Source organism: Suillus paluster, assembly GCF_016628075.1.
Source record: "Suillus paluster strain FC165 chromosome Unknown EDB91scaffold_15, whole genome shotgun sequence".
Lineage (NCBI taxonomy): Eukaryota > Fungi > Basidiomycota > Agaricomycetes > Boletales > Suillaceae > Suillus > Suillus paluster.
This window is the reverse complement of record NW_024537575.1, coordinates 36,006-57,817: the sequence shown is the minus strand read 5'-3', so window position 1 is coordinate 57,817 and position 21,812 is coordinate 36,006. Positions and strand designations below refer to the sequence as shown.

The window sequence follows — 21,812 nt, the reverse complement described above, 5'->3', positions numbered from 1 at the left end:
CATCTTGTAGCTAGCAAACAACAGAAAACATAGTGTACTTCTACATAGGTGATGATGATGGTGCTATGTGAAATCACTGGTGAGTTGTTAGTCCATGCCCACAGCATCAAGGTGCATGAACTTTAGCAGTATCTGCACAAATGAGGTGAGCACATAAAGGAACAGTGCGAAAAATGAACTTGTAATATGTGAAATCACTGGCGAGTTGACAGTCCATGCCCATAGCATGAGGTCCCCTGCCTGACATCTTCAGCATGGCAATAGTCACTGCCTAGTCCCACAGTCACATATCTCTACAACTGGCCAGGGTACAAGATGAGCAGTGCTGACACCATTCTCTCTCTATAAGTCTAAAGTCGCGAGCACCATTTGTTCCTCAAGCTATAGTGAATTTATTTTCATTAAACACCAGAGAGTTTGTAAGAGCATAGGCAGTCCAGAAGTGAGATAGCGAGAAACAGTAGCAGGAATCAATGCAAAAATTTATTGGAGGCTAGTCTCGTGCATGGAGTTGAGGTAGTGGAGTATGTGGCTAAGTGCTCCACCAGCATCAAGTGAATGCTGATTCAGGCGTGGGTAGAGTCGTCTAGGGTTCTGGGTTTCGATATGATCAAGTCGAGCAAGCTCAATTCCAGCAACCACTGTGGCTGCTAACACCCTCTTCGCCGCCAAGAAAAGCTGTCTCTTCTCTGTCGTTCACCAGATTATGATACAGTAGTAGTAGATCATCCATTGCAGTTCTTACCGAAAAAAATCCCCATTATTTTATTCCAAATGTGTTACGGTTATGTTTTCTATACGGATTATCTTTTACAAATATCTTTCAAAGTCCGTTATAATCTATTCTGCATTATTTTGCCTACGGATAGTCACCCATCTGACGACTACACCATCCTCCTCTTATCTTCATCCAGCATGCAGAAGGTATCTGATTCAGTTACAACGATCTTTCAGTTGGAGACTAAGGCGCAACGCCTTGCCGCCTGCCTGGAAGGGGGTACAACTATAGTTTACAGCGATAAGTTCGGATTGGGGTGGCGTTTTGGGCTGCAGTACGCAAAAGAAGGCTGGTCGTTTGCCAAAGTGAAGGTTTTCTTTGATCACACCCATTGCTCGTCGCCGACAGACGCTGCTACAGTGACTGTTTACCTCAAGGATGGGTCTGCTTCAGAGGCTCCTTCCTTTGACAGAAAAACAGTCTCGATTGCTGACTTTGGCCATGGGCCGCCCGTACTTCTTGGCTCTTTTTCGCCATCCACTATCATTGCACACCCTTACATGTGGTTTACGGTCACTACGAGAGCAAATTTCGTTCAAGCTATCGCTGACCCTCTCGCCAATACCGCGTCTGCTCTCAAGCAGTCCATGAATAACGGTGCATTCGTCGACACAAAGTACTATGTCCTGTCCAAGCATAGAACTTTGAGTTCTCCGGGAGAAACACGTTTCATATATGCGAACAGCGCAGTTTTAGCCCATAGCGCTAGTATCGCGCCTGTTCCCCCTTGTCAGTGGCTTCTCATTTTGCCTGGTGGATGGATGATGACGGATCCATATTTCAGCATCTGACAAAGGAGGTTTGCTCGTGCACTACCAGAGCGAATCTAGGCTGATCAGTGATGCCGAGCAATATGATTATGGAGTCGATAGCGATATCGAGGAAGAAGAAGAAGAGGGAGTGGAAGTGAACGGGCAAGAACGCGGAGCGCTTAGCAAGCCTTTGCCTCATCATCGTTATAGCTATTCCCCTGAGGAGGCAGCCGTTGAGTACGATCTGTCTGATACCGTCACCAGTAGTGCTCTAAACTCGGATGATGACCGCGATGGTGAGTCTCATTCTCCTTCTCCCCGTGACAGGTGTGACCTCTCGTATCGACTTTTTCCTTAGACCTCAACTCCACGGACACGTGGGTGGATCCACAACCGGGCACATGTTTTGCTGGTACACCACCTCCAGGTCGCCGTTCAACAGACACATTCGTGCTGCCTCCACCCTTCCTGCAGACCCCCCGACTGGTGCTAGTCCGGGACACGGCATTTGCAACGTAAGTTACGGCTGCTCTGATCAGCTCGACACGATTCAAGCCATTCTTGTAGCTGGGCCTCCTACATATACTATTGCTACACTGGGCAGATTTCTTTCTACCCTCTGAAGTCCGGAGATCCGCATAGCCGACGTGATATGACAACCGAGACTCTGCGCTGTTCTCCCAAGTCAATGTACAGACTCGCGATAAAGGTCGGTGCAGCTTTCTTCCTTCGTAGTACACATATTGACAGGCCCGAAGCTGAAGAATAGACGTCTACAAGCTTTGGCGTACCGGGCAATCAAGTCCAGTTTGTCTAAGAACAATATCTTGGATGAGGCGTTTTCGTGGTTCACAGCACAGTATGGCTTTCTTGTTTTACATCGTGGTGCTTCTTGATTGTCGATCAACGCAGGTACCGCGATATTCAAAAAATGGAACTAGGACTCCTGATGGAGTTCCGTAGCACACCTGAAGTGTCACGTCGTTTGTCACGCGTTCTTGAAGTTGTTTCCCGAGGAGAAAAACCTTATGCATATGCTATGCTTAATGGCTTCTTAGCACGCTTGACTCGGCAGGAGGCAGGTGGTACGCAATGAAGCCACAAAAGTCATCATACTTATACTGTCACTTGATCATTGTTTACTTGTACTAGTTCGTGTTGTTTCAATGTTGTTCTCAACTGGTGATTCGAAACAACTTTCCGCCACTAACCAGTACTTAGACGGCACACTCAAGGTCATGTTCAATGATTGTGCTAATCTGGCTACTTAGTCTCGTCGCTCTCCAGACCTCAGGCTGAAGAGCCATAGAATCAGATAATATTGCTTATTCTCATCGAAGCATAAGCACACGCTACCATCGGATTCGGAAGCTGACAGAACTTCTTCCCCCACCACTTCCACGTGCATTCGTTATGGATTCGACAGTCTCTGGTTTTGAAATGTGAGTCGATGGTAGTCTCCAGTCTCTAGTATTAGCTGTACTGATACATGTATTATATGACAGTCGATATGATATCGTGTTATAAGAGTCGATGCATGGCGGTCTGACCTTTGGCACTGTGTTCCCTGATGTTACGTGCTCTGGAAGCTGCCAGATTTCAGGAGCAGGTTTTCCGACGATTGTACATCTGACTATTTATAATATTATTACTCACCAGATCCTAGAGAGCCATATCGGAATACTGTCTACACTCTGTTTCAGTGACGACCACCGACGTCAAACACGAGTTCTCCTGCTTCCGTGTTCTAGGTATAGGCTTGGTTTTCTGTCTAAGTGCTGATATGGAGACGAGTTTTTGAATCACCAGGGACCGGTGAGAGCAATATGCAATCGATCCAGTCTGTGTGATGCAACGGATGTCTTGATATCTCCTTAACCTCTGTCATCATTTGATACAGCCAGTCCATGAAAATACTTGCATTACACGCGATCCCACCGAGGCCTTGACCAAAAGATAATCACCGGTCCTTGAGGGAGTATTAGTTCCCGACAGCGGATTCGAGCTGGCATTGACCTTGCCCCACAAGGAGACATTGTGTTCCACGCCAAATTGCCAATAGCAAACCTTGCCTCACAAGGTAGATCTTAGTTGGCAATCTGCTGGCATTGCAGATATCATCTGTTCGAAAGGGGGGATAGGTTCTTCACATAAAAAGCAAGCCGTCTTTTTACTGTCCCCTTTACATTTAGTTGATCCCATATCACGTCCTCACAAACCATGCGTTTCAACCCCTTTGTCCTCGCCGTTGCTGCTGCTTTGATGGCATCAATATCTGCAATATCAATACCTGCCAGTGACCCTGCCAATGAAGGATGTCCTGTCTTTTGCTATTTAAAAGCCTGCTGCGCTGACCAGGCATGCATAATACTTGTGAGTTCGAGTAATTTGCATCCTGGATTGAACTACATGACTCACCGGCGTGGTAGCCTTTAATCCTGCTATGCACATGAGCGAGTGGCATGTCGCGACGGTGAATTACAGTGAGTCGTGTTTCTGCTTTGGTATCGGTTCAGTGTGGTTGATGGTACGACGCGCGAGTTAGTAGTCTGTTGCTGAGATGCTCAACGTGTTTGTTTCTGAATAAATTTCACTGCCGCTCGAGCAATGGAGATCTTGGAATAGAGGAAAAACCGAACACTTGAATACAGAATATGTTACGACGCAGTTTTGTAGTCTTGTTGTAAGCTTGAACATAGAAGCACGACCCCCCTTATTGCCTCCGATAGATCCCAGAGGCATGCGACCAGGCATGCGTTGCAACGAATGTGAGTATGAGTAATTGCTCGGCATCCTGGATTCATTATTCAAATACTCGCACCTCGTAATACTAATAACCAAAGTTCTGCAATACTATTGATTTCCATTCCTCTTATGTCGCAGGGCCGTGTCTCCTTGCTTGGCTTTCATCATCCATGGTACAGTCTAAGGGATCAGCGTTCCCCCGATCACTGCCGTCAATGTTAGAGTTTGGCATTTCACCCTTCGTCATCGTTCATTGTTCGGATAGTTCCGACTACGTATATATACCTACGTCGTAGACCATCCTCTCCTTGTCGTCTCCCGCCATGTCGTAGACACACGATACAGCGTTGTTCTCTAGCTCTCAACAGTCAACATTGTGAAGCTAATAAATATAGCGCCCATACATCATGATTGATTGAAGCAATACACGACATCCAGCTGGCGGAATCATCTAGTGATTCACTTAGTGATGTTCCGGCCCGGCTTGGCTCGAAAGCCGCGGCTTTGGCCTGGCTTCAGACGGCTTGGGCTTGCAAAAAATCCAGGCCGGGCCAAAGCCGCCAGTGACGGCTGGCTTTGGCTCGGCTCTGGCCTGAGCCGCGGCCCGAGTACTGCTATCGACGAACCATCGCTATCTTCCAGCATTCAGCCCCGCTTTTTTGCGTCACTTTCTCCATAGACGGAAAGCACATCCTCAGCGGGGGCGATGATAAGATGATCTCAGAGTGGGAAGTACCCAAAGGACGTCTTGCCAAAGGAAGCTCCCGAGATCCTGGCACCAAAGGTACTTTCCTGTTCATTTCACTTAGCACCCCAATCAGCGCATTCGTATAGTGCGTGCCTTCCTCGGACCACTTGGCAGGATGGGGAGGTCGGCACGGTTTGGGTGAGCTGGCAAAGAAGAAAAATACCAGTAGAAGCCCATTGTCAGCCCTCATGCAATACAACAAAATCACGCATCCGCTTGAGACCACCTTTCACGAAACGAGACAGCAGAGCAATGACAAGATGGAGCTGGGTGACGGGTCGGTCCAAACAACCATTGGGACGCAAATCAAGGTCGGGATATGTTCCATTAGCTTGACAAGCAATAAACTTCGCAGCAGTTAGATTAAACAGTGCGGCAGGGATGATCAACGGGGCAGAGATCAGCGGCACGTTCGAAGTGCTTTATTAACTGGTCGAGATCCCTGCTGTCTTGTGTCCTGCGGTATCGTGGGAGAAGACGATGTGGACTGCACATTACAAGTCTCGGCATCGGAACATCAAATGCATTGATCACTCACGGGAGTAATGGGGTAGACTGCGTAGTCATCTTCATAATGCGCCACGGCCAAGAATAGTGAAGTGCACGAGGAAACGACTTCACCCTTAGGCTGAAATATGATGACTGGGATGTCTCATCCACACCCGTCAAATGTGATTTACAACTGACGTTACGGACGATGTGATTTTCCACTGCGATCCAGTAACTCTCCAACAGAGGTCTCGACTGTGCGGAGTTCTCCGTCACCGAGTATAAGATCCAATGCAAATGAGGCATAAACCCTGACCCGAACTTTGGAAGTTGGCTCGCATGGCCTAGAACCTTTTCAATACCTGCAAGACTTAAAAAAGTACGCGCTCATTCCATTCAACGACGATCTGGTCTACGTGGTTTGCTGCTTGTCTGCCATTCAGCACCATCAGCCTGTACCATGACATGGAAGCCAGCTGGTATCCGTTAGAGACCAAGAGTGAGATCAGTCGCGCAGATGCCTGCGGGGAAATTGTCAATTTCTGCTGAATGGAGATATATATCACATACTAGTAGTGGCGATTTGTTGCACTCCGCTGTCTCTCTCCCGGATCCTGGTGGTGTTCTTGGTGGCCTGGTTCCTCACCCAAGGCTGTGATGGAATTATCGAGATGATCCGGTATGAATCTTGACATCTGATTGATGAATGGATACAAGCTAACACCTGAGGGTAAGAAGATGCGTGTGCCAGACATCGTGAACCACTGCAGTGCCTGCAACATCCCGGTGGGGTATAAAGTAAGGAACCACAGCATGCACGTGGCACCCACATCGCGGTGATGTTTTGGAACGTCCTGGAGTCAGAGTCAACGGACAGAAGCGACTCGCAGTCTATCTGCCGCCCATAGATTTATTGTTGGCCTCAGATCTGTACGGCGGGGGCCTACGCTCAACCCCAGACATTTCATCCCACTGATGAATCAGAGTATGTCATGCGAGAAGTCACAGAATTGACAAGAACTCTTTATCTGCGGGAAGCGTCGACTCTGTGATAAGTCAACGCTGCCACAGACACTAGTACTGTCAGACACTGCCAGACAGTGTCTGACAAGTTCGCTAGTCGAAAACCCTTAGACTCGAAAATGTACACGTGCGCAGCTTTATAACACGGGCATCGAAGTTTATTTGAAACGTCGCAGAGATTGAAAAGAAGGGGTATGCAGCTGCGTGGTCCTGTCACCTGTGTGTATGATATCGTTTAATAACGAAATTCAAGTTCAAGGTGCACCGCGCAGAATCTGATGATGATGATGATGATGATGATGTTTATTTGGCCATCTAATATGTTTACTCAGTGTTTCTGCATGATTTAGAAAAAGCGCTGCACTAGTACTCTACAGAAGCTTTCACATCGCACTATTTCTCCATTTACTCGTTTTGCTTTTATGTCTACCTCACTGGCTATGGCTCACAACGTTAAACGACACTTGGACGAATCGTCTGTCTGTGTGCAGATCAACGACAAGGACGATGGAGAAGAATTTGTGTGTGACGAAGAGCCGCATATGCTTTCGCCTGAGCAAGGCTTTGGGTACTACTCCATTATTTTGGGACAGCAGTTTGGGGAGGGCAAGCTTGAAATCGCGAGGAAATTTGGATGGGCCGGTCATTCCAGCGTCTGGCTCGCGCGCACCTTGTAGTAAATACATCCGGTGGTAGTACCTGCCGAACCTGTTTATAAAGATCATGATCATTTCAGAAATGCATATCCTGCGATGGTGGACTCTCTTAGGACCATCAAAACGGTCAATCCTGATCACCCCGGTTACCAACACCTCTACGACGCGGTAGCCGAAAGAAGTCACCATGGTCCTCACATCTGCATCATCACCAACGTTCCGGGGGCGAACATGATTAGCCTCCGTAGGCTGAAACCCAATGGGCGTGGTGCTTTTCCTTTTCCTATCGCTAAACGCATAGTCAAACAGACACTTCTTGCTCTTGATTACCTTCACCGTAAGTGCGGCCTTGTACACACAGGTACTTATTTTAGCTCTGATCTGTACCGGAGCCCGTAACTGACGACCTGAGCTTCAAGATGTAAAACCCGACAATTCGAATATCTAACTGGTGTTGCTCTATTCGAACTCTGGGAGTCCTCATCCATGAACATGGACAATATCCATCTCTAGCGGATCCTCGAGTATATTGGTCCTTTTCCTCCTAGTTTTTTAGAAGGTTGTCAACGCAGGAATGATTTCTTTGACGAACAAGGTAAAACATCACGCTTTCATTTACATCAACAAGCGAATATTAATTCTTTTTGAAGGAACGCTCCGCGTTCATAATCTGTTCCCTAATCCAATCGAAAGTTTTCTTCGAACATATCATAATATGGACGAGACAGACATCTTGCCTGCTGCCGCTTTCATTCGGAGGTGTTCGACTATTGATCCCCGCGCACGACCTACCGCCTTGGAGCTACTAGAGGACGAATGGCTCACGAATGCATAGGACATAGCGGTATGGATCACAAGTACTGTATCAAGAACCTGTCAATCTCCCTAGATGCCTCTAGAAGGCATACCAAACACCACCAGGATTTAGTCGGCAGAATGTGATCGCGAAGTTGCACCATGTTCAATAAACAGACTCGTCAATTCCCTGCCCTCAGAATCAAGTATGGGGTGGGGGCCTGCTACTAGACGATGCACGCCCTTCTAAGTGATTGGCTAAGTCTCTGGTATCTAGGAGCAATCCCCCGGCTTCTTTTGGATCACAATCAGAGCGAGACCCTTTTGGATAAAGCTGTGGCACCCATCCAGACGAGCTACAGCCAATTCACACTCCCCGCGATACAATTGCGCAACCCCCTCACATATCGTTTCGAACTCCTCCGAGGTCTGCTTTACGAGCACGCCTTACGTACTCCCTCATGCTACATATAACACGATCCACATTCAGTCCTCCTTTATCAAGCACTAACGTCACTTCAATACTTCCCCTCATCGCGCCGCTCCACCTAAAGGACTCTCAACCCCCTGTTGCCCACTTCTTCAGTACGGCTCTGCTGCCCTCTGTCAATCATCCAATTTGAGTCGCAGCGAAACTAGCATCTATCGCTCCGACCAGCTGGAACTCACCTCAACTTCACCCACAGTCTCCATATCCCTACCCCCCTTCTTATCCTCGTACTGCTCATTCCACTTACTACTGGCTCAACCCATCCTTCACCCTCTGTATCGCTCGTCCTTTTCTTCATTGAACCATCATGCCCCGTAGCCGCTTAGAAGGCCAATATACCGCGCTTGAAGGTGGGCTACTCTACGCATCCTCGGTGTTCGTTCTTCATGCTCTATCCACAACCATCAACTCTTCCTGGTGCATATTAGTGGCAGGCCAACAATGATGGCGAGTTTTACGCATGGATTCCACGGGGCAGCGCTGATTGTCCATTTGCAGGTTCATATGACAGCAAACTGGTGTCGTGTTATAAATGGCGGCCTAGCCTTCGGCGTTCGAGCGTGATCCATTGGGAAGAGTCCGAGTGTCGGTAAGTAGGAACCGTGGATAAAAGCTATTCTAACCAGTGCAGTGCACTAGATATATGAATGAATCACGTACGTGGACACATCGACATGGCTTCGCACGTGGAATCCCTACGTAGTGCCAAGGGAGCGCCCTCTCCCGAGGAAATCGGGTCGAAGACAACTTGATTTGAGCGAATAGTGCTAACGGTCGCAGAGAACTTCCTATGTCATGTGCAAACACTTGTGCTCATATCATGACCCGAGAATCTTGACAACAATGTAGTCCTTGAATACGTCACTGGGACTGATGGCCCTAACTGCCCGCCCGATGACCGCTAAGCCGCGGATAATTTTATCGTGACCCTTGAAAGGCCGAGCCCTAGTAAGTAACCGTTAATAGACCCTTTCTATCCCTCTTCACTGATCGTTCACCCTCCAGAGTCCATTCTTGCTATGTTTGATATTACGGGCGGACTTGTCACATTTTTTGCTGTCATTGCGATCAGTTATGCATTCAGAAGTTACTTTGCCAAACCAAAGCTGCCCTCCGGTGTTCAGTTGCCACCAGGTCCGACTTCACTCCAACTCCTAGGCAGTGCGCTGGCAAGCGATGCGGATGCGCCTTGGGTTACTTACCAGGCATGGGGCAGTCAATACGGCAAGTGGTCCCGCAAAATCTCCATTTTCGACTACCAGTAGTAACCCATGCTTTTCCAGGTGACATGGTTCATACCCGACTATTTGGTCAAGATAAAATTGTTGTCAACTCGGAGGAAACTGCAAGAGACCTCCTCGATCATCGGTCACAGAATTACTCTGACCGACCGGAGATCGTAGTCGCTGAACTGTATGAACTATCACAACATTGAGCATTCTTCTCACTGATGATAGTCATAAATCGTAGATTCGGTCCTTGAGTACAATACTGCATTCATGCGATACAGTAGCAGATGGCGGCTTCACCGGAAGATTTTTCACCAGTCCTTTCGACAAGACATGATACCCAACTTTCGGCTTATGCAAGTGACAAAAGCCCACGAACTTCTATTGAACCTCATGGAGGATCCTTTGCACTACGCAACACACCTTGACGTGTGAGCCGGATTTTGTTTACGTGCATCTGTTTGCCGCTGGTTTTGAACGATGTTCAGGTATTCAGCTTCGGTTATCGTATCTGCTGTGTACTCGTATAATGCAGCACGCCGTGATGACCATATGATTGAGCGTATGATGAAGGGCTTGGATGTCATGAGGGAGATGACACCGGTGACGGCTGTATTTTTCAATGCTTTCCCATCCTGTAGGCCTTGTCATCCATTCCATCCAGCAGGTTCTAATGTCTAATCCGTAGTGCTCTGCCTCCCGTCTTGGCTGCCCGGAATGCATATCAAGAGAGTAGCACCTTTAGCCAAGAAATTAGTGTTAGACTTCTTGGAAACTCCATTTGCCCATACGGAAGCGTGATATAGTAAGTGTAACATGATGTGAAGTGCTTTGTTCACAGATACTTCTCAGACGGAAGGATGTGTCTCTTCTTGTATGGTCTCTGACCATTTGTTAGCGCTCGATAAAAGCTACAGCAATTCAGACTGGCAGATGAACGCGGTAAAGGAATCTGCAGCGACTGCTTTTGGTGGTGAGTACATATATATCATTCAGTGTTATCTTCTCAGGCTGAATGAGGTCGTCTCCCCAACAGGTGGTACTGAGACGGTAGGCAGGAAGCAGTCAGTGATTTGGTTCCATATTGACCAATACTAGACGGCCAGTGTGTTGATGAACTTCATCCTTGCCATGATTCTGTACCCACATGTACAAGAGAGAGCGCATGATCTTATCGAGAGCGTGGTTGGCACGAGTAGACTTCCAACGTTCCAGGATCGTTCATCCTTGCCATACGTCGACGCCATTTTGCGCGAGTGCATGCGGTGGCACCCAGTGTTCCCTTTCGGTGCGTTGCTCTACCAGCACAACAGAAACAGATCAGTGACCAATTATAGGGATCATGCATGCTGCTGTCGAAAGCGACGTTTACAAAGGTTATTACATACCCAAAGTTATGCGAGTTTCTCTTCGTCTGTTTCAGTTGATGCTGATTGAAGTACAGGTACTACGATCATCCCGAATGTTTGGTAAGGATTATAATTATTCTCTAATTTTTGGATCTTGAAGCGCAATCCTTCTCAGGGCGATGTGCCACAACGAAGAAAAATATCGAAACGCATCTGAATTCAATCCTGACCGTTTCCTGAACCCGGACGGTACTCTGACAGACGATACCGTGAGTATCGTGTGGGGATTTGGACGACGGGTTTGCCCTGGTCGTCATCTTGCTGAAGCTTCCTTATGGTCTTCAATGGCCTGCTTGCTTGCGATTTTCAAATTTTCGAAGGCCAAAGATGAAACTGGTGCAGAGATTGAGCTCAATCCACAATGGCCTGTAAGACTCACTGTGTACGTAGTATCCGGTATGATTTATGGGGAGATACTGATTATCACCTTAGGCGACCCCTGCCATTCCCTTGCAGTATCACTCCGCGGAATGCAGAAATGGATATCGCGGCCTTGCAGTATTTGATTAGAGCCTCTGTGTAGCATCCTCAGGCTGCAATGGGATGGGTAATTATAGCTTCTACATACATACGTGACTGTTGTCTAAATTTGAGTTGCGACTCCGAATGAGCTGTTATAAGAGGACGATCACTCACGCTAGCGCGTCAGCTGATGATCTCTGATAGCTTTGTCCGCCACAGTGATGGAGCCTACAGAGGATTATTCTTTTCCTCCCGCCTCTTTTAAGCCTCTCTTAGCTGAGATTTCCGGACTTTTGAGGTCGACCTCGTCGACCATTGCAGTGGCAGAAACTACAACGGGTGGTCTCGTGTCAGCTGCCCTGTTGTCTGTATCTGGAGCAAGCAAGTTCTTTGTGGGAGGAGCGACAGTGTACACTACGAAGTCACGGAAGGCTTGGGCGGGCTGGACTGACGAAAACTTGGTGAACTACAAGTCCGTTTATCGCAGTGGCTTATCATTGTCATCGACTGCTAATCGTCCTGCCCAGTGGACCCACACCAGAACTCGTCACAGGCCTTGCAGTGAATGTCAGGGAGCAGATGGGTGTCACGTACTGCATCGGGGAGTCGGGTGCTACAGGTCCTACCGTCCCTGGACCGCCGTTTGTCCATGTGTAGGCATTACTATTTCTCCACTCACCGATGACTCGACGTTAACTTCAATGACTCACAGAGCAGGGCAAACATGCATTGCTGTCGTGTCTCAGGACGGCTTTGCGACTCGTGTCGTGGACACGGGTGTCGCAGATAGAGAGAAGAACATGGTAGCTTTTGCGAAGGCAACCCTAGGGTTGCTCAGGGACGTTCTTGCAGGAGAGGTTAAACTGGAGCAGTGGAGTCAGCCTGGAAGTTCGGAGCCTGCCAAATTTTGAGCCCTTCACAACTACTAGATCGTTTATCCCCCTAGTGCGTAACGTGATACGCTCATACATCACTGCCTCTTTGCCTTGATCATGGCATCGGTCTCCTCTGCGCTCAGTATACGACCTTGTAACTCTTTCTCCACCTCCAAACCGAGCTCTTTCACACGTTCACGGTCTAATCCAATTAGCGCAACGTGTGCCCCTGGTTGAAGGAGTGGGTAAGAGCCTATCCGGATATTCTCAGGCTTGACGCGCTTCTGTAGAGTTGTAAGGAACGGCGCAATGGACGATTCCGGAAGTCTTCAATCATCGTCAGGAAGCTTGATCTGCTAGCGGTACACAAATAATAATGACGTACGGAGTAAAGACTTGAAGCCGGAAGGGACGTGCATCTTCTGCGGGTAGAGGCAAGAAAGGCTTCAAATTGTCTAGCAGCTTCTGGAAAAGTGATGGAATTCCCGGGAATATGCACAGTTTGCCTTCCAGTCGAACCACGGGCTGCAATGATATCTTAGCATAAGATGCCACGTGAAGAGGGGGACAATGCGCACAACCCAGATATCACTAGCGACAAAAAGAACTTCGCCAGCTTCCGGAAACAGTGCCATGCGTTTGCGAGCGGTGCGTTGCTCTTCGCTTTGCTGTGAGATCCATGTGCGGTGTCGGCTGGCTTCTTCCATACGCGCGAGAGTTTCGTCGTGGTATTTGAGGTCTTGTCCGAAAGACTTTGCGAGCGAAGCGTACGTGATATCTCAAAAAGAGGTGTTTAGATCCGGCAGCCATAACAGGGGTCGAGGTAATATACCATCGTGAGTGGGGCCTATACCACCAGAGGTGATAACGAAGTCATATTTCTGGACCATCCTTCGGCTAGCCTCAAGACTAAAATCTTCTTAATGCTATCTTCTGACGATAGCAAGGACGAACTTACATCTCGAGCTCGTCGTCTGCAATGACCTCAATTCTCTGGCTGCATCGTCGTACAGAAAATCAGCGGGGATACAAATAATATGTTGAACTCAATCTCACAGCTCAATACCATTCTCAAAACAGAAGCGCGCAAAGTAGTTCGAATTACGGTCCAGAGTGTTTCCATTCAAGATTTCATCTCTATAGTTTGTCCATTATTTTAGTTGCGTGCCCTTTCAGAGGATGGGACATACCCAATGATGAGCGCAGCAGCAGTTTTAATGTACCGTCCTTCTCCCAGTGGATTCTTCGGAATTGGGGAAATGGGGAAATCCACTACTGGGGCTGGAGGATTTGGTAGCAGTTTATCTTTGGCAGGCTGAGGAGGTTCCATCTTAGCAGAGGGGGGTGGTAGTGATGAAGACACAGTGACCTGTACCAATAACACCAGGTCAGTGGAGCAAGTATCTACGAGTCAACTACTGGCGGGCGACGGTTGAACAATGTCAAAGTGTGAGAGGTAAACGCAGGGCTGGGAGTCGGTCCATGACATGTGAGATTTAGTGAGAAATGATACACATGAACTGGATGATAATCAGTTTGCTCACCGCTAATTATAATGCAGGTGATATGTTCGAGATACTAGGGTCGGAGAGCCGATGCCGACTCCCGAGAACAACTTGAAATGCTGGACGAAAAGCAAAGCGCAACGGTATGTCCACGAATCACAATCTGAAATGATGCGACTGCGGTCATCTGGCATGCATCCATTGGATATGCATTCGGCCATATACTTAAATAATCCTTGGTTCATGCTAGGAGAACTTCAGACAACGCAAAAAAGTCGTCCAGAGATTCCCTGTTGTTTCTACGCGGATAACAACGACAGGCACTGTCACTGCCACAGGCTACTCATGGGAGTAGATAGTAGTCTACCGGGTGAGGACGCTAGTATACAGCAATACATGTGACGTAATTTCCCACGAGAGTTTGAAGGAAATTTTGGCGGGTAGTTTCAAGCCGAGCTTCTGCGACCTTGCACGTCACCGCCGTTTGTCTAGAGCTCCTCCACCATGACCACTACCTCGTCGACCTCCTACTTCGAGAGAATACAAGATTTCGTCGCCGAAAACAAGAAGGCCGTCGTTATCGGAACTGCTGCTGCAGCGCTCGCTGTTGGAGGTGTTGTTTATTATGCTTCCACTTCGCGCGGTCTAGGCGGTGACGAGGAGAAGGGCAAGACAAGAGACAAAAAGAAGCCTTCAAAAAAACGGAAGACTGTCAACGATGCAAACGGGCCTATACTTGAAGAGATAAAGCCCAAAGTCGTCGAGCAAGAAGGTTAGTATCACTGCAACTTGGAGGCTCACGCTCACCAGCACATAGAGGATGCGCCATTATCAGCGGAAGAGATTGCAGGGATGTCAGTGGAGGTCAGTACTTTCAATCCTGAGTTACCTGTTCACTTTGACACGAGTCCTGCAGGAGCGCACAAAATTGGCAGGCACGCTCAAGACACGGGGCAACACGCTATACCAAAACCGAAAATTCCAGCAAGCAGTGGACATGTATACGCGTGCAATTCAGGTGGCAACGAAACCAGAGCCTGTGTACTACAGCAACCGTGCGGCATGTGCGTTCCTCCTTCCAATATCATCGTGACGGCATGTCTCACGTGTATACAGGTTACATGAACATGACGCCTCCTAAGTATGAGCTGGTGGTCCAGGACTGTGACGAGGCGCTGCGTGCTGACGCCAACTACGTGAAAGCGCTGAACAGGCGTGCCAACGCTCTTGAAGCCTTGTCCAGAAACGAGGAGGCTCTGCGGGATTTTACTGCTGCCACTATCTTGGAGAAATTCCAAAATGAGACAGCAGCACAGGCCGTGGAACGCGTCCTGAAGAAGATCGCGACGGAAAAAGCTGCTGGTGTCCTTGCGGTGAGTAAGATTCTGGAAACCACTGGCGCATCACTCATTGGTCTTAGACACGCGAACCTCGACTTCCCTCATTCACGTTTATCTCAGCTTACTTTGCGGCATTCCGTATCCGTATGTATATTCACCTGCATTTATTTCCAAAAGTTAACCTCGCACAGGACCTCTACCCGCACTCCCGGAGAACCCATCAACCGGTGATAACACTCTTATTCTCGCATTACGAGCTCTAGAAGCTGCCGACTATGCGCACTCTGTTTCTCTCGTGAACGAGGCAATGGAGCAAGGCATTTCATGGGAGACAGGCAAAGCTGAGGCTCTCAACCTTCGCGGCACTTTCAAGTTCGCACTTTCTTATTCCTCTGAGATGCGTTGACTAAGTCTTGCATAGGTTCCTTATGGGTGATGTGTCTGGCGCTAAAGATGACCTGTATGAATCCGTCAAGCTCTTCCCCTCCCTGACGCAGAGTTGGGTGAAGATCGCGAGCGTGCACATGGAGCAAGGCGAGGGTGCAAAGGCTTTCGAGTGCTTCGAGCAAGCGATCAAGCACAATCCCCAGGACCCCGACATCTATTACCACCGCGGACAAGGTGAGCACTCTGATTCCTGTATGGCCAACCCGTCACCCATGGCTTCGCAGTTCTCTTCATCACCAACGAATTCAAGGAGGCTGCAGAGAACTACACCAAGTCCAGCGAACTCGATGACACATTCGTATTCTCACACATCCAGCTTGCCGTCGCCCAGTACAAGATGGGTGAACTTGCGCGGAGTATGGCAACTTTCCGACGGACGATGACCAATTTCCCTCAACGAAGCGAGCCCCAGAACTACTAGTGGGTAGTTGCATTGACTGACGGTTTTGATCTAATGAATTGGCAGTGGCGAGCTATTGCTGGATCAACAGCGTTTCCAGGACGCCGTTGATAAGTTTGATCGTGCTGTGGAGCTTGAGCGTGCCAAGTATGATTTTTCTTTTCTGCCTGTTCAGTATATCAACTCACCTTCCACTCAACTAGGCCTCCCCCGGTGAATGTTCTCCCTCTTGTTAACAAGGGCCTTGCCATCTACCAATGGAAGCAAGACATTGATGCTGCAGAGCGGTGCTGCGATGAGGCGTTGCGGATTGATCCCGAATGCGAGCCTGCAGTTGCTACGCTTGCGCAGCTGTCATTGCAACAAGGCAAGATTGACCGCGCCATTGAGATGTTCAAGAGGCAAGCGGAGCTGGCACGCAGTGAACCCGAGCTGGTCAACGCCCTTACATACCAATATGTGAGTCCATACGAGCGCATCGGCTTTTATTCCGTGTCTAATGAGGTGGTTACAGGCAAGCATGTCACAGTTGGAGTTCACACAAAACTACCCCGCGATGGCAGAGCAGTTGGCGCAGATCGCGAGGTCGATGGCGATGTGAAGGTGATACGGATGCGACTGCGGTGTTTACTTCTACCCCCTCTCCTCATTTATCGCTGTCCAATTTCAAAACAAATCAGACTAACGGAAGAAAAGGGTTCGTGGGGTTGCGCGGAACCCTTATTGGACATCGACGGACGAGTTAGATTTCGCGAGTTATCGACTTTTAATGCTTTCACACATCTTGCTCTTTATCTTCTAAGGCATATCATTTGCAATACCACGCTCACTCCACTCGTTTCTTGCACTGATGTGAAAGACAATACTTGAGCGTTGGGCTTGTATGTAGCAGGCACTGCGGCATTCCAGATAGTTAGGATCTTGTACCTTCCAGCAATTCACTGACGGTAAGCAGTGTCAGATGCAACTAGCCTAAGAGTTCTGTCCAGCAGCGAGCCACCATACACTGTTACTTCCTGAAGATTGAGGGGTGGCACAAGGTTCCGTGAGTGCATCAAACTCAGACATGCAAATGCGTGATATATTCATGCATGATCGTCAGAATAACCACGAGCGATACCACTGCGACCTTGTTCCAGGACAGAAGGAAGATCTTCTCCAATTTTGGTCTCTAGCCCTTGATAGGAGCGGGAGTGAAGAAACAGTGCTGCGCCACATATCAGACCAAGAAAATGATGTGGCAGCAGACCACTCACCTGCCGCGCTGTCAGCTAATTTAGAGACAGCACCATCTTGGTTCCGAAGAGTAAGAGCAGCTGACGTCCCCTGCATTGGCATCTCATTGTCTTGAGCTTTGGAATGTAAGACAAAGAGGCTAAGTAGGTCAAGATCGTACTTACTGCCGTAGCGTTTTGCTTGTCGGTATTTTCCAGTAACCAACGAGAAGGTCGGTTGATCTGGATCGTCCCCATTGTCTTCATCGATAGCACCTAAATAAAATGTGTAGAAAAATCGAGACGCAATACCGTTGGAAGCTACCTAGATCTGTGTCGGAGTCTCCGGCAAGTAGTTTCCCAAAATCCAGTACATATCGTCCACTCCAAGTGCCTTCAGCTTGAAGCGCGACCTCAAGTTCAAAAGGGGTAACGATCGGTCTTAAAAACTCCTGCGCACCATAGAGAGTGAGTACTTCGGTCAATTTTGACAAGACAGACCAACCTTAGCATCTATCACACTATTTTCAGGGCATGCGATCAATATGAAACACTCGATCTCCATGAAATTCGCGAGCTTTGCAGGATTCAGCTTGCCAACACTGATGGTGTAGCTTTTCTTCTGCGCGCGGGCTAGAAGCTTTCTGACGTGGGCTATGAGAGGTAAATACGATGCTAGAAATGAGTGTTAGAGATCGCGAAGATGACGAGTAATAACATCACTGACTGACTCCTAACGTGCCGACGAGAATGCCAAAGACGTCTGCGTCTCGTGCTCTCTGGACCATCGCGAAGCGCCGCATCAACAGCTTATTGGTCCTATGCGATTGCAGGCGAGCTGATCTCGTAGAAGGGTCGTATGCATATGCCTGAAGTATCCATAAGATGCTGATATTAAATAACAAAAGTCATAGTTCACCTCGCATTGAGAGTGTGTCATTAATAGATTCGTAAGATTGAGGCTTTCGCCACCGATATACGCGATGATAACATTCGTGCAGCTATCTTCGTCGATCTCTGCACCAGTCTGCTCGAGGGTCTGGGGATTTTGCGTGGTGGTCTTAGGATCGAGTCGAGTTGGCAGTGGGTGGTGCAAGACCCTAGTATTCAAGGACTGCAGTCTACTCTGCAACCTGTGGGCAATTACGTCTGCGTTGCTGGTAAGTTTATGTTGCTATCCCAAGGAGAAACTTGAATCACCTGCCCGGTATGAATATCCTACGTCATAACGAAGTAAAATGGTTGGTCGACTATTACTATCACTGTTTGTATCTTGCTGTAATTTAATGGTTAAACATTCGCCGAGTTGATTGATGCAATCGTCAACATCAATAGGCTTCTTTCCAAAGACATAAATTACGGGCAACCTGGAAGGTCTACAGGAAAATGTCACAGGCGTTAAACTGGGGGACGTCTCTGGCACGTACTGGCTTAAACAAGCGTGACCGTAATGGACGATTAGATCTGCATCGACGTGTTGTGCCGCAACCTCGTCAACACAGCAGCTGGAGTTCAAAGCCGGTCACAAAATGCTTTCTAGACAGAACGATGACTAACCTTCCGTAGGAAGTGTCGGCTAAGACGTAGATATCATGACCCTCGCCTGCCTTACTCTTGAGTAAACGGTAGATTGGGACAGAATGACACAAAAGTTCATCAGGAAATTGGAGTGCTGTCTATACTGGTATGAGCTATTATCAGCCTGGGCAAAGTAACATGGATCGATCTCACTCGTTTGAAGTTCCCTTCAACGATCGCAGTTACTGTTCGTTCTATCGCGTAAATTTCAAGGAAGTCAGACGGGGCTATGTCCGATTCCGTAGATGCATCTATATTCAACTCGATGGTGCGGGTTATCGCGTCCTCCCCCGACGCAGAGAAAGTAGAGACACCGGGGCCGTCTGTCATTTGTATCTCTGTTAACGGTTTAGCACTAGATATCAATTGATGGCGGTCATGATCAGGGAGTCACGGAACTTGCCGAGGCTGGCGAGCGCCTTGTCTGCCAGCACTTTGCATGATCGAAATCGAATGATATAAGAATATTGTCCTTTCGAGTGTCATCGATGTCTGTCATGCAGCCTCACAGGGTGCTATTCATTCCGGAGCTGCTGGACACCATCCTTAGTTTTATGGACGGAGATGACCATGTAATCAACGCGTGTGTTTGCAGGCAATGGTCAGAGATTACTCTGGACTGCATTTGGAGAGAGGTAGACGACCTTCCCCGACTTCTTACTCTCTTGAGGCCATACAAAGCGAAGGGAACGTATCATGTGCGTCATCCAGTCTGTCTTACTGTTGTTCTCCTGCTAATTGGTTCGATAACTTCTATGTAGTACTTCGATGGGCTGCCAGACTCAACGGACTGGGCGAGATTCCAGAAGTATGCTCATCGCGTGCGCACATTGCGATTCCAACAGGAGATGGACGCGGACTATTCTGGTCTTCTGGATGATATGGCCAGGACGAGGACAACCCTCGAGATGCTTCCGAATCTGCATACTCTGGAGTGGTTATTTGAAGATGTCGACTGCATGGAACGAGCCACACTATTCATGCATCAGCGGGTGAAGCACCTCATCATATCTGCGCCTCCTTTCCGCTACAAAACTAAAACTCCATTTTTTGTTGACATCTGCGTCCGCGTGCCCCACCTCCAATTACTTGACCTCCGCATTCCCTACCGCGCGGAATGCATCGAGACAACCATCCTGGAGCTTCTTCGAGGTCTTCCGGATCTGAAAAAGATCATTTTCCCTGAATTTTTCCTCACGTCGACCATCGTTTCTGAGCTTTCGCGGATGAAACATATCAACATCGTGCAATTCGAATATGGATATGAGCAAGGGTTTGGTGACGAAAGGGATGTAGACTCCTTTGCGCCTGTCCTTGAGCAAGGAGCTTTTCCTGCGCTGTGGGACCTAGCCATTACTGCTTGCATTAGGGATGTCATGAAATTCATGAATGCAGACTTTGCACCCATCAATCTCACATCACTATACATCAACACCTATGTTGAACACAAACCACAGGAACTACACACGTTGCTCGTCACGCTCTCAGAGAGATGCCGCCGTCTCTCCCAATTGTACATCTTACTATCGCACCACATAACCGGGCAACTGGAGCTCGTTCCTGCAGACCAAATCACGTTCAACACACTCAAACCACTACTTTCATTCCCAAATCTCACTACATTCCAGGTCATGCACAAATACCCGGTTAACATTACCCTGGAGGAGATCGAGGAACTTGCAAGCCGGTGGCCGTCCCTTGAGAGTCTAACTCTGAATGAGGAACCACTTGTCATGCATGAATTCCCCCTTGACCTGCGAGCTCTCGTCCCGTTTGCCCGCCACTGCCCCAAGCTACGCCGCTTAGGTCTTTTTATTGATGCCACCCCTACGATGATCCCTCCCACGCCCAAATTGAAGCCGTTTGCAGCTCTTTACATCTTATCTCTTGGGACGTCACGAGCACGCGACCCGGACGCCGTCGCTGCGTTCATGAGCCACTTGTGTCCACCTGGATGCAAACTCGAGGTTGGCGTAACTTGGACATCGTTTGGCGCACGTTCATGTCGTGTGCTGGACGATGACGTGCGTGTGGAGATAGGAAAGCGCTTCGCTGCTTGGAAGAGCGTCAGGGATCTCTTGCCTGTCCTCATTCAGCTGAGGAGGGAGGAAAGGGAGAAATCGAGGGCCCTACAAGAGGAAGTTGAGGATCTGAGGACGCGGAATCGCTTGTTGATGGATAAGGTTGACATCAAGTCCAACGATTCGTGCATCATTGCATAGGTACTGCGGCTTGCGGACACATTTGTACTCAATCGTCCATTATTAGCTGAGACACATGGCAGATATATACTACCCGGAGGTATTTTATATGTGATCCTTTGCGTTACCGCTCTCACGTTGATCTGTTCTGTTCTCGACCATATGCGGCGTTCTCTTACAATTTTAGGAACGCGTCAATAGTCGAATTGAATACCAAAGGTGCTGTACTTGTTGTCACTCGACGAGGGTTTTTGCTGGTGACGCGTAATGTCAGCGCTGAGCGCCAGAACATTATGTAAATATAATTGTCCGCGTATGGCCTGTCAAGACAGCGCTGAGGATTGTTCTCCGTGATCAATGATGCGCTGAATGACACATGCGCGGTCCATCATCATTCTTAGAACTTATAATAAACTTTATACAGAAGGATCCATGTTAAGAAGCTTGCAAATTATCAAAGACCCTCTCAAGGTTTTCCTGATTTTGGTAGCACGAACTGAGATTTATGACCTATATGTATTTGACAACCTCGAGGCTAATGAATCAACAGGAATCAACATTATCTGGTGCCGCGTGTGTTTATGGTCCGGTGGATACCACCGAGTCGATGTGACCTCTACTCGGGTCGGCCTATACACGGTCGCAAGATGCGTCCTCGAAGATTGTAAGACGGTTT

General features: G+C 48.4%; 9 protein-coding genes across 9 annotated transcripts; 6 read left to right on the top strand and 3 right to left on the bottom strand.

Annotated features, from left to right (window-relative positions):
* The first annotated feature begins 802 nt into the window (after positions 1 to 802).
* Positions 803 to 2,725, top strand: EDB91DRAFT_1121601 (uncharacterized protein). The gene is made up of 6 exons (XM_041318235.1): positions 803 to 1,507; positions 1,563 to 1,826; positions 1,889 to 2,045; positions 2,098 to 2,239; positions 2,289 to 2,389; positions 2,443 to 2,725. The coding sequence occupies exons 1-6, from the start codon at positions 916 to 918 to the stop codon at positions 2,624 to 2,626; spliced, it is 1,440 nt and encodes a 479-aa protein (XP_041179066.1). The 5' UTR covers positions 803 to 915; the 3' UTR covers positions 2,627 to 2,725.
* Positions 2,726 to 5,386: 2,661 nt separating this feature from the next.
* EDB91DRAFT_1335406 (uncharacterized protein) lies at positions 5,387 to 6,821 on the bottom strand. The gene is made up of 4 exons (XM_041325493.1): positions 6,235 to 6,821; positions 6,083 to 6,164; positions 5,711 to 5,874; positions 5,387 to 5,651 (listed from the first exon to the last, which is right to left on the bottom strand). Exons 1-4 carry the CDS (start codon positions 6,325 to 6,327, stop codon positions 5,541 to 5,543), a joined length of 450 nt encoding a protein of 149 aa, XP_041179065.1. The 5' UTR covers positions 6,328 to 6,821; the 3' UTR covers positions 5,387 to 5,540.
* Positions 6,822 to 6,864: 43 nt separating this feature from the next.
* On the top strand, positions 6,865 to 8,067 carry EDB91DRAFT_1345806 (uncharacterized protein). The gene is made up of 3 exons (XM_041325861.1): positions 6,865 to 7,208; positions 7,272 to 7,528; positions 7,842 to 8,067. The coding sequence occupies exons 1-3, from the start codon at positions 6,958 to 6,960 to the stop codon at positions 8,024 to 8,026; spliced, it is 693 nt and encodes a 230-aa protein (XP_041179064.1). The 5' UTR covers positions 6,865 to 6,957; the 3' UTR covers positions 8,027 to 8,067.
* Positions 8,068 to 9,495: 1,428 nt separating this feature from the next.
* Positions 9,496 to 11,637, top strand: EDB91DRAFT_1236396 (cytochrome P450; the record flags this gene model as incomplete). Its single annotated transcript, XM_041321452.1, has 10 exons — positions 9,496 to 9,700; positions 9,760 to 9,875; positions 9,961 to 10,136; positions 10,194 to 10,372; positions 10,394 to 10,500; positions 10,804 to 10,993; positions 11,043 to 11,081; positions 11,150 to 11,174; positions 11,230 to 11,496; positions 11,547 to 11,637. 10 exons carry the CDS (start codon positions 9,496 to 9,498, stop codon positions 11,635 to 11,637), a joined length of 1,395 nt encoding a protein of 464 aa, XP_041179063.1.
* Positions 11,638 to 11,797: 160 nt separating this feature from the next.
* On the top strand, positions 11,798 to 12,487 carry EDB91DRAFT_1050408 (uncharacterized protein; the record flags this gene model as incomplete). Its single annotated transcript, XM_041313530.1, has 3 exons — positions 11,798 to 12,048; positions 12,104 to 12,229; positions 12,289 to 12,487. 3 exons carry the CDS (start codon positions 11,798 to 11,800, stop codon positions 12,485 to 12,487), a joined length of 576 nt encoding a protein of 191 aa, XP_041179062.1.
* A 59-nt stretch (positions 12,488 to 12,546) lies between these two features.
* EDB91DRAFT_1050338 (MoaB/Mog domain-containing protein) lies at positions 12,547 to 13,781 on the bottom strand (the record flags this gene model as incomplete). The annotated part of the gene is made up of 7 exons (XM_041313525.1): positions 12,547 to 12,778; positions 12,837 to 12,976; positions 13,030 to 13,229; positions 13,284 to 13,360; positions 13,410 to 13,448; positions 13,508 to 13,588; positions 13,642 to 13,781. The coding sequence occupies 7 exons, from the start codon at positions 13,779 to 13,781 to the stop codon at positions 12,547 to 12,549; spliced, it is 909 nt and encodes a 302-aa protein (XP_041179061.1).
* Positions 13,782 to 14,382: 601 nt separating this feature from the next.
* EDB91DRAFT_166934 (uncharacterized protein) lies at positions 14,383 to 16,977 on the top strand. Its single transcript, XM_041326291.1, has 11 exons — positions 14,383 to 14,728; positions 14,774 to 14,820; positions 14,873 to 15,020; positions 15,073 to 15,329; positions 15,377 to 15,440; positions 15,488 to 15,668; positions 15,718 to 15,917; positions 15,968 to 16,163; positions 16,210 to 16,290; positions 16,347 to 16,602; positions 16,658 to 16,977. Exons 1-11 carry the CDS (start codon positions 14,461 to 14,463, stop codon positions 16,742 to 16,744), a joined length of 1,785 nt encoding a protein of 594 aa, XP_041179060.1. The 5' UTR covers positions 14,383 to 14,460; the 3' UTR covers positions 16,745 to 16,977.
* Positions 16,978 to 17,221: 244 nt separating this feature from the next.
* EDB91DRAFT_1271076 (putative diphthamide synthesis protein-domain-containing protein) lies at positions 17,222 to 19,265 on the bottom strand (the record flags this gene model as incomplete). The annotated part of the gene is made up of 11 exons (XM_041324579.1): positions 17,222 to 17,350; positions 17,400 to 17,495; positions 17,544 to 17,633; positions 17,683 to 17,809; positions 17,863 to 18,032; positions 18,085 to 18,226; positions 18,277 to 18,506; positions 18,558 to 18,733; positions 18,785 to 18,862; positions 18,915 to 19,033; positions 19,089 to 19,265. The coding sequence occupies 11 exons, from the start codon at positions 19,263 to 19,265 to the stop codon at positions 17,229 to 17,231; spliced, it is 1,527 nt and encodes a 508-aa protein (XP_041179059.1). The 3' UTR covers positions 17,222 to 17,228.
* On the top strand, positions 19,254 to 21,476 carry EDB91DRAFT_1121572 (uncharacterized protein). Its single transcript, XM_041318234.1, has 2 exons — positions 19,254 to 19,633; positions 19,697 to 21,476. The coding sequence occupies exons 1-2, from the start codon at positions 19,424 to 19,426 to the stop codon at positions 21,155 to 21,157; spliced, it is 1,671 nt and encodes a 556-aa protein (XP_041179058.1). The 5' UTR covers positions 19,254 to 19,423; the 3' UTR covers positions 21,158 to 21,476.
* The last annotated feature ends 336 nt before the right edge of the window (positions 21,477 to 21,812 follow it).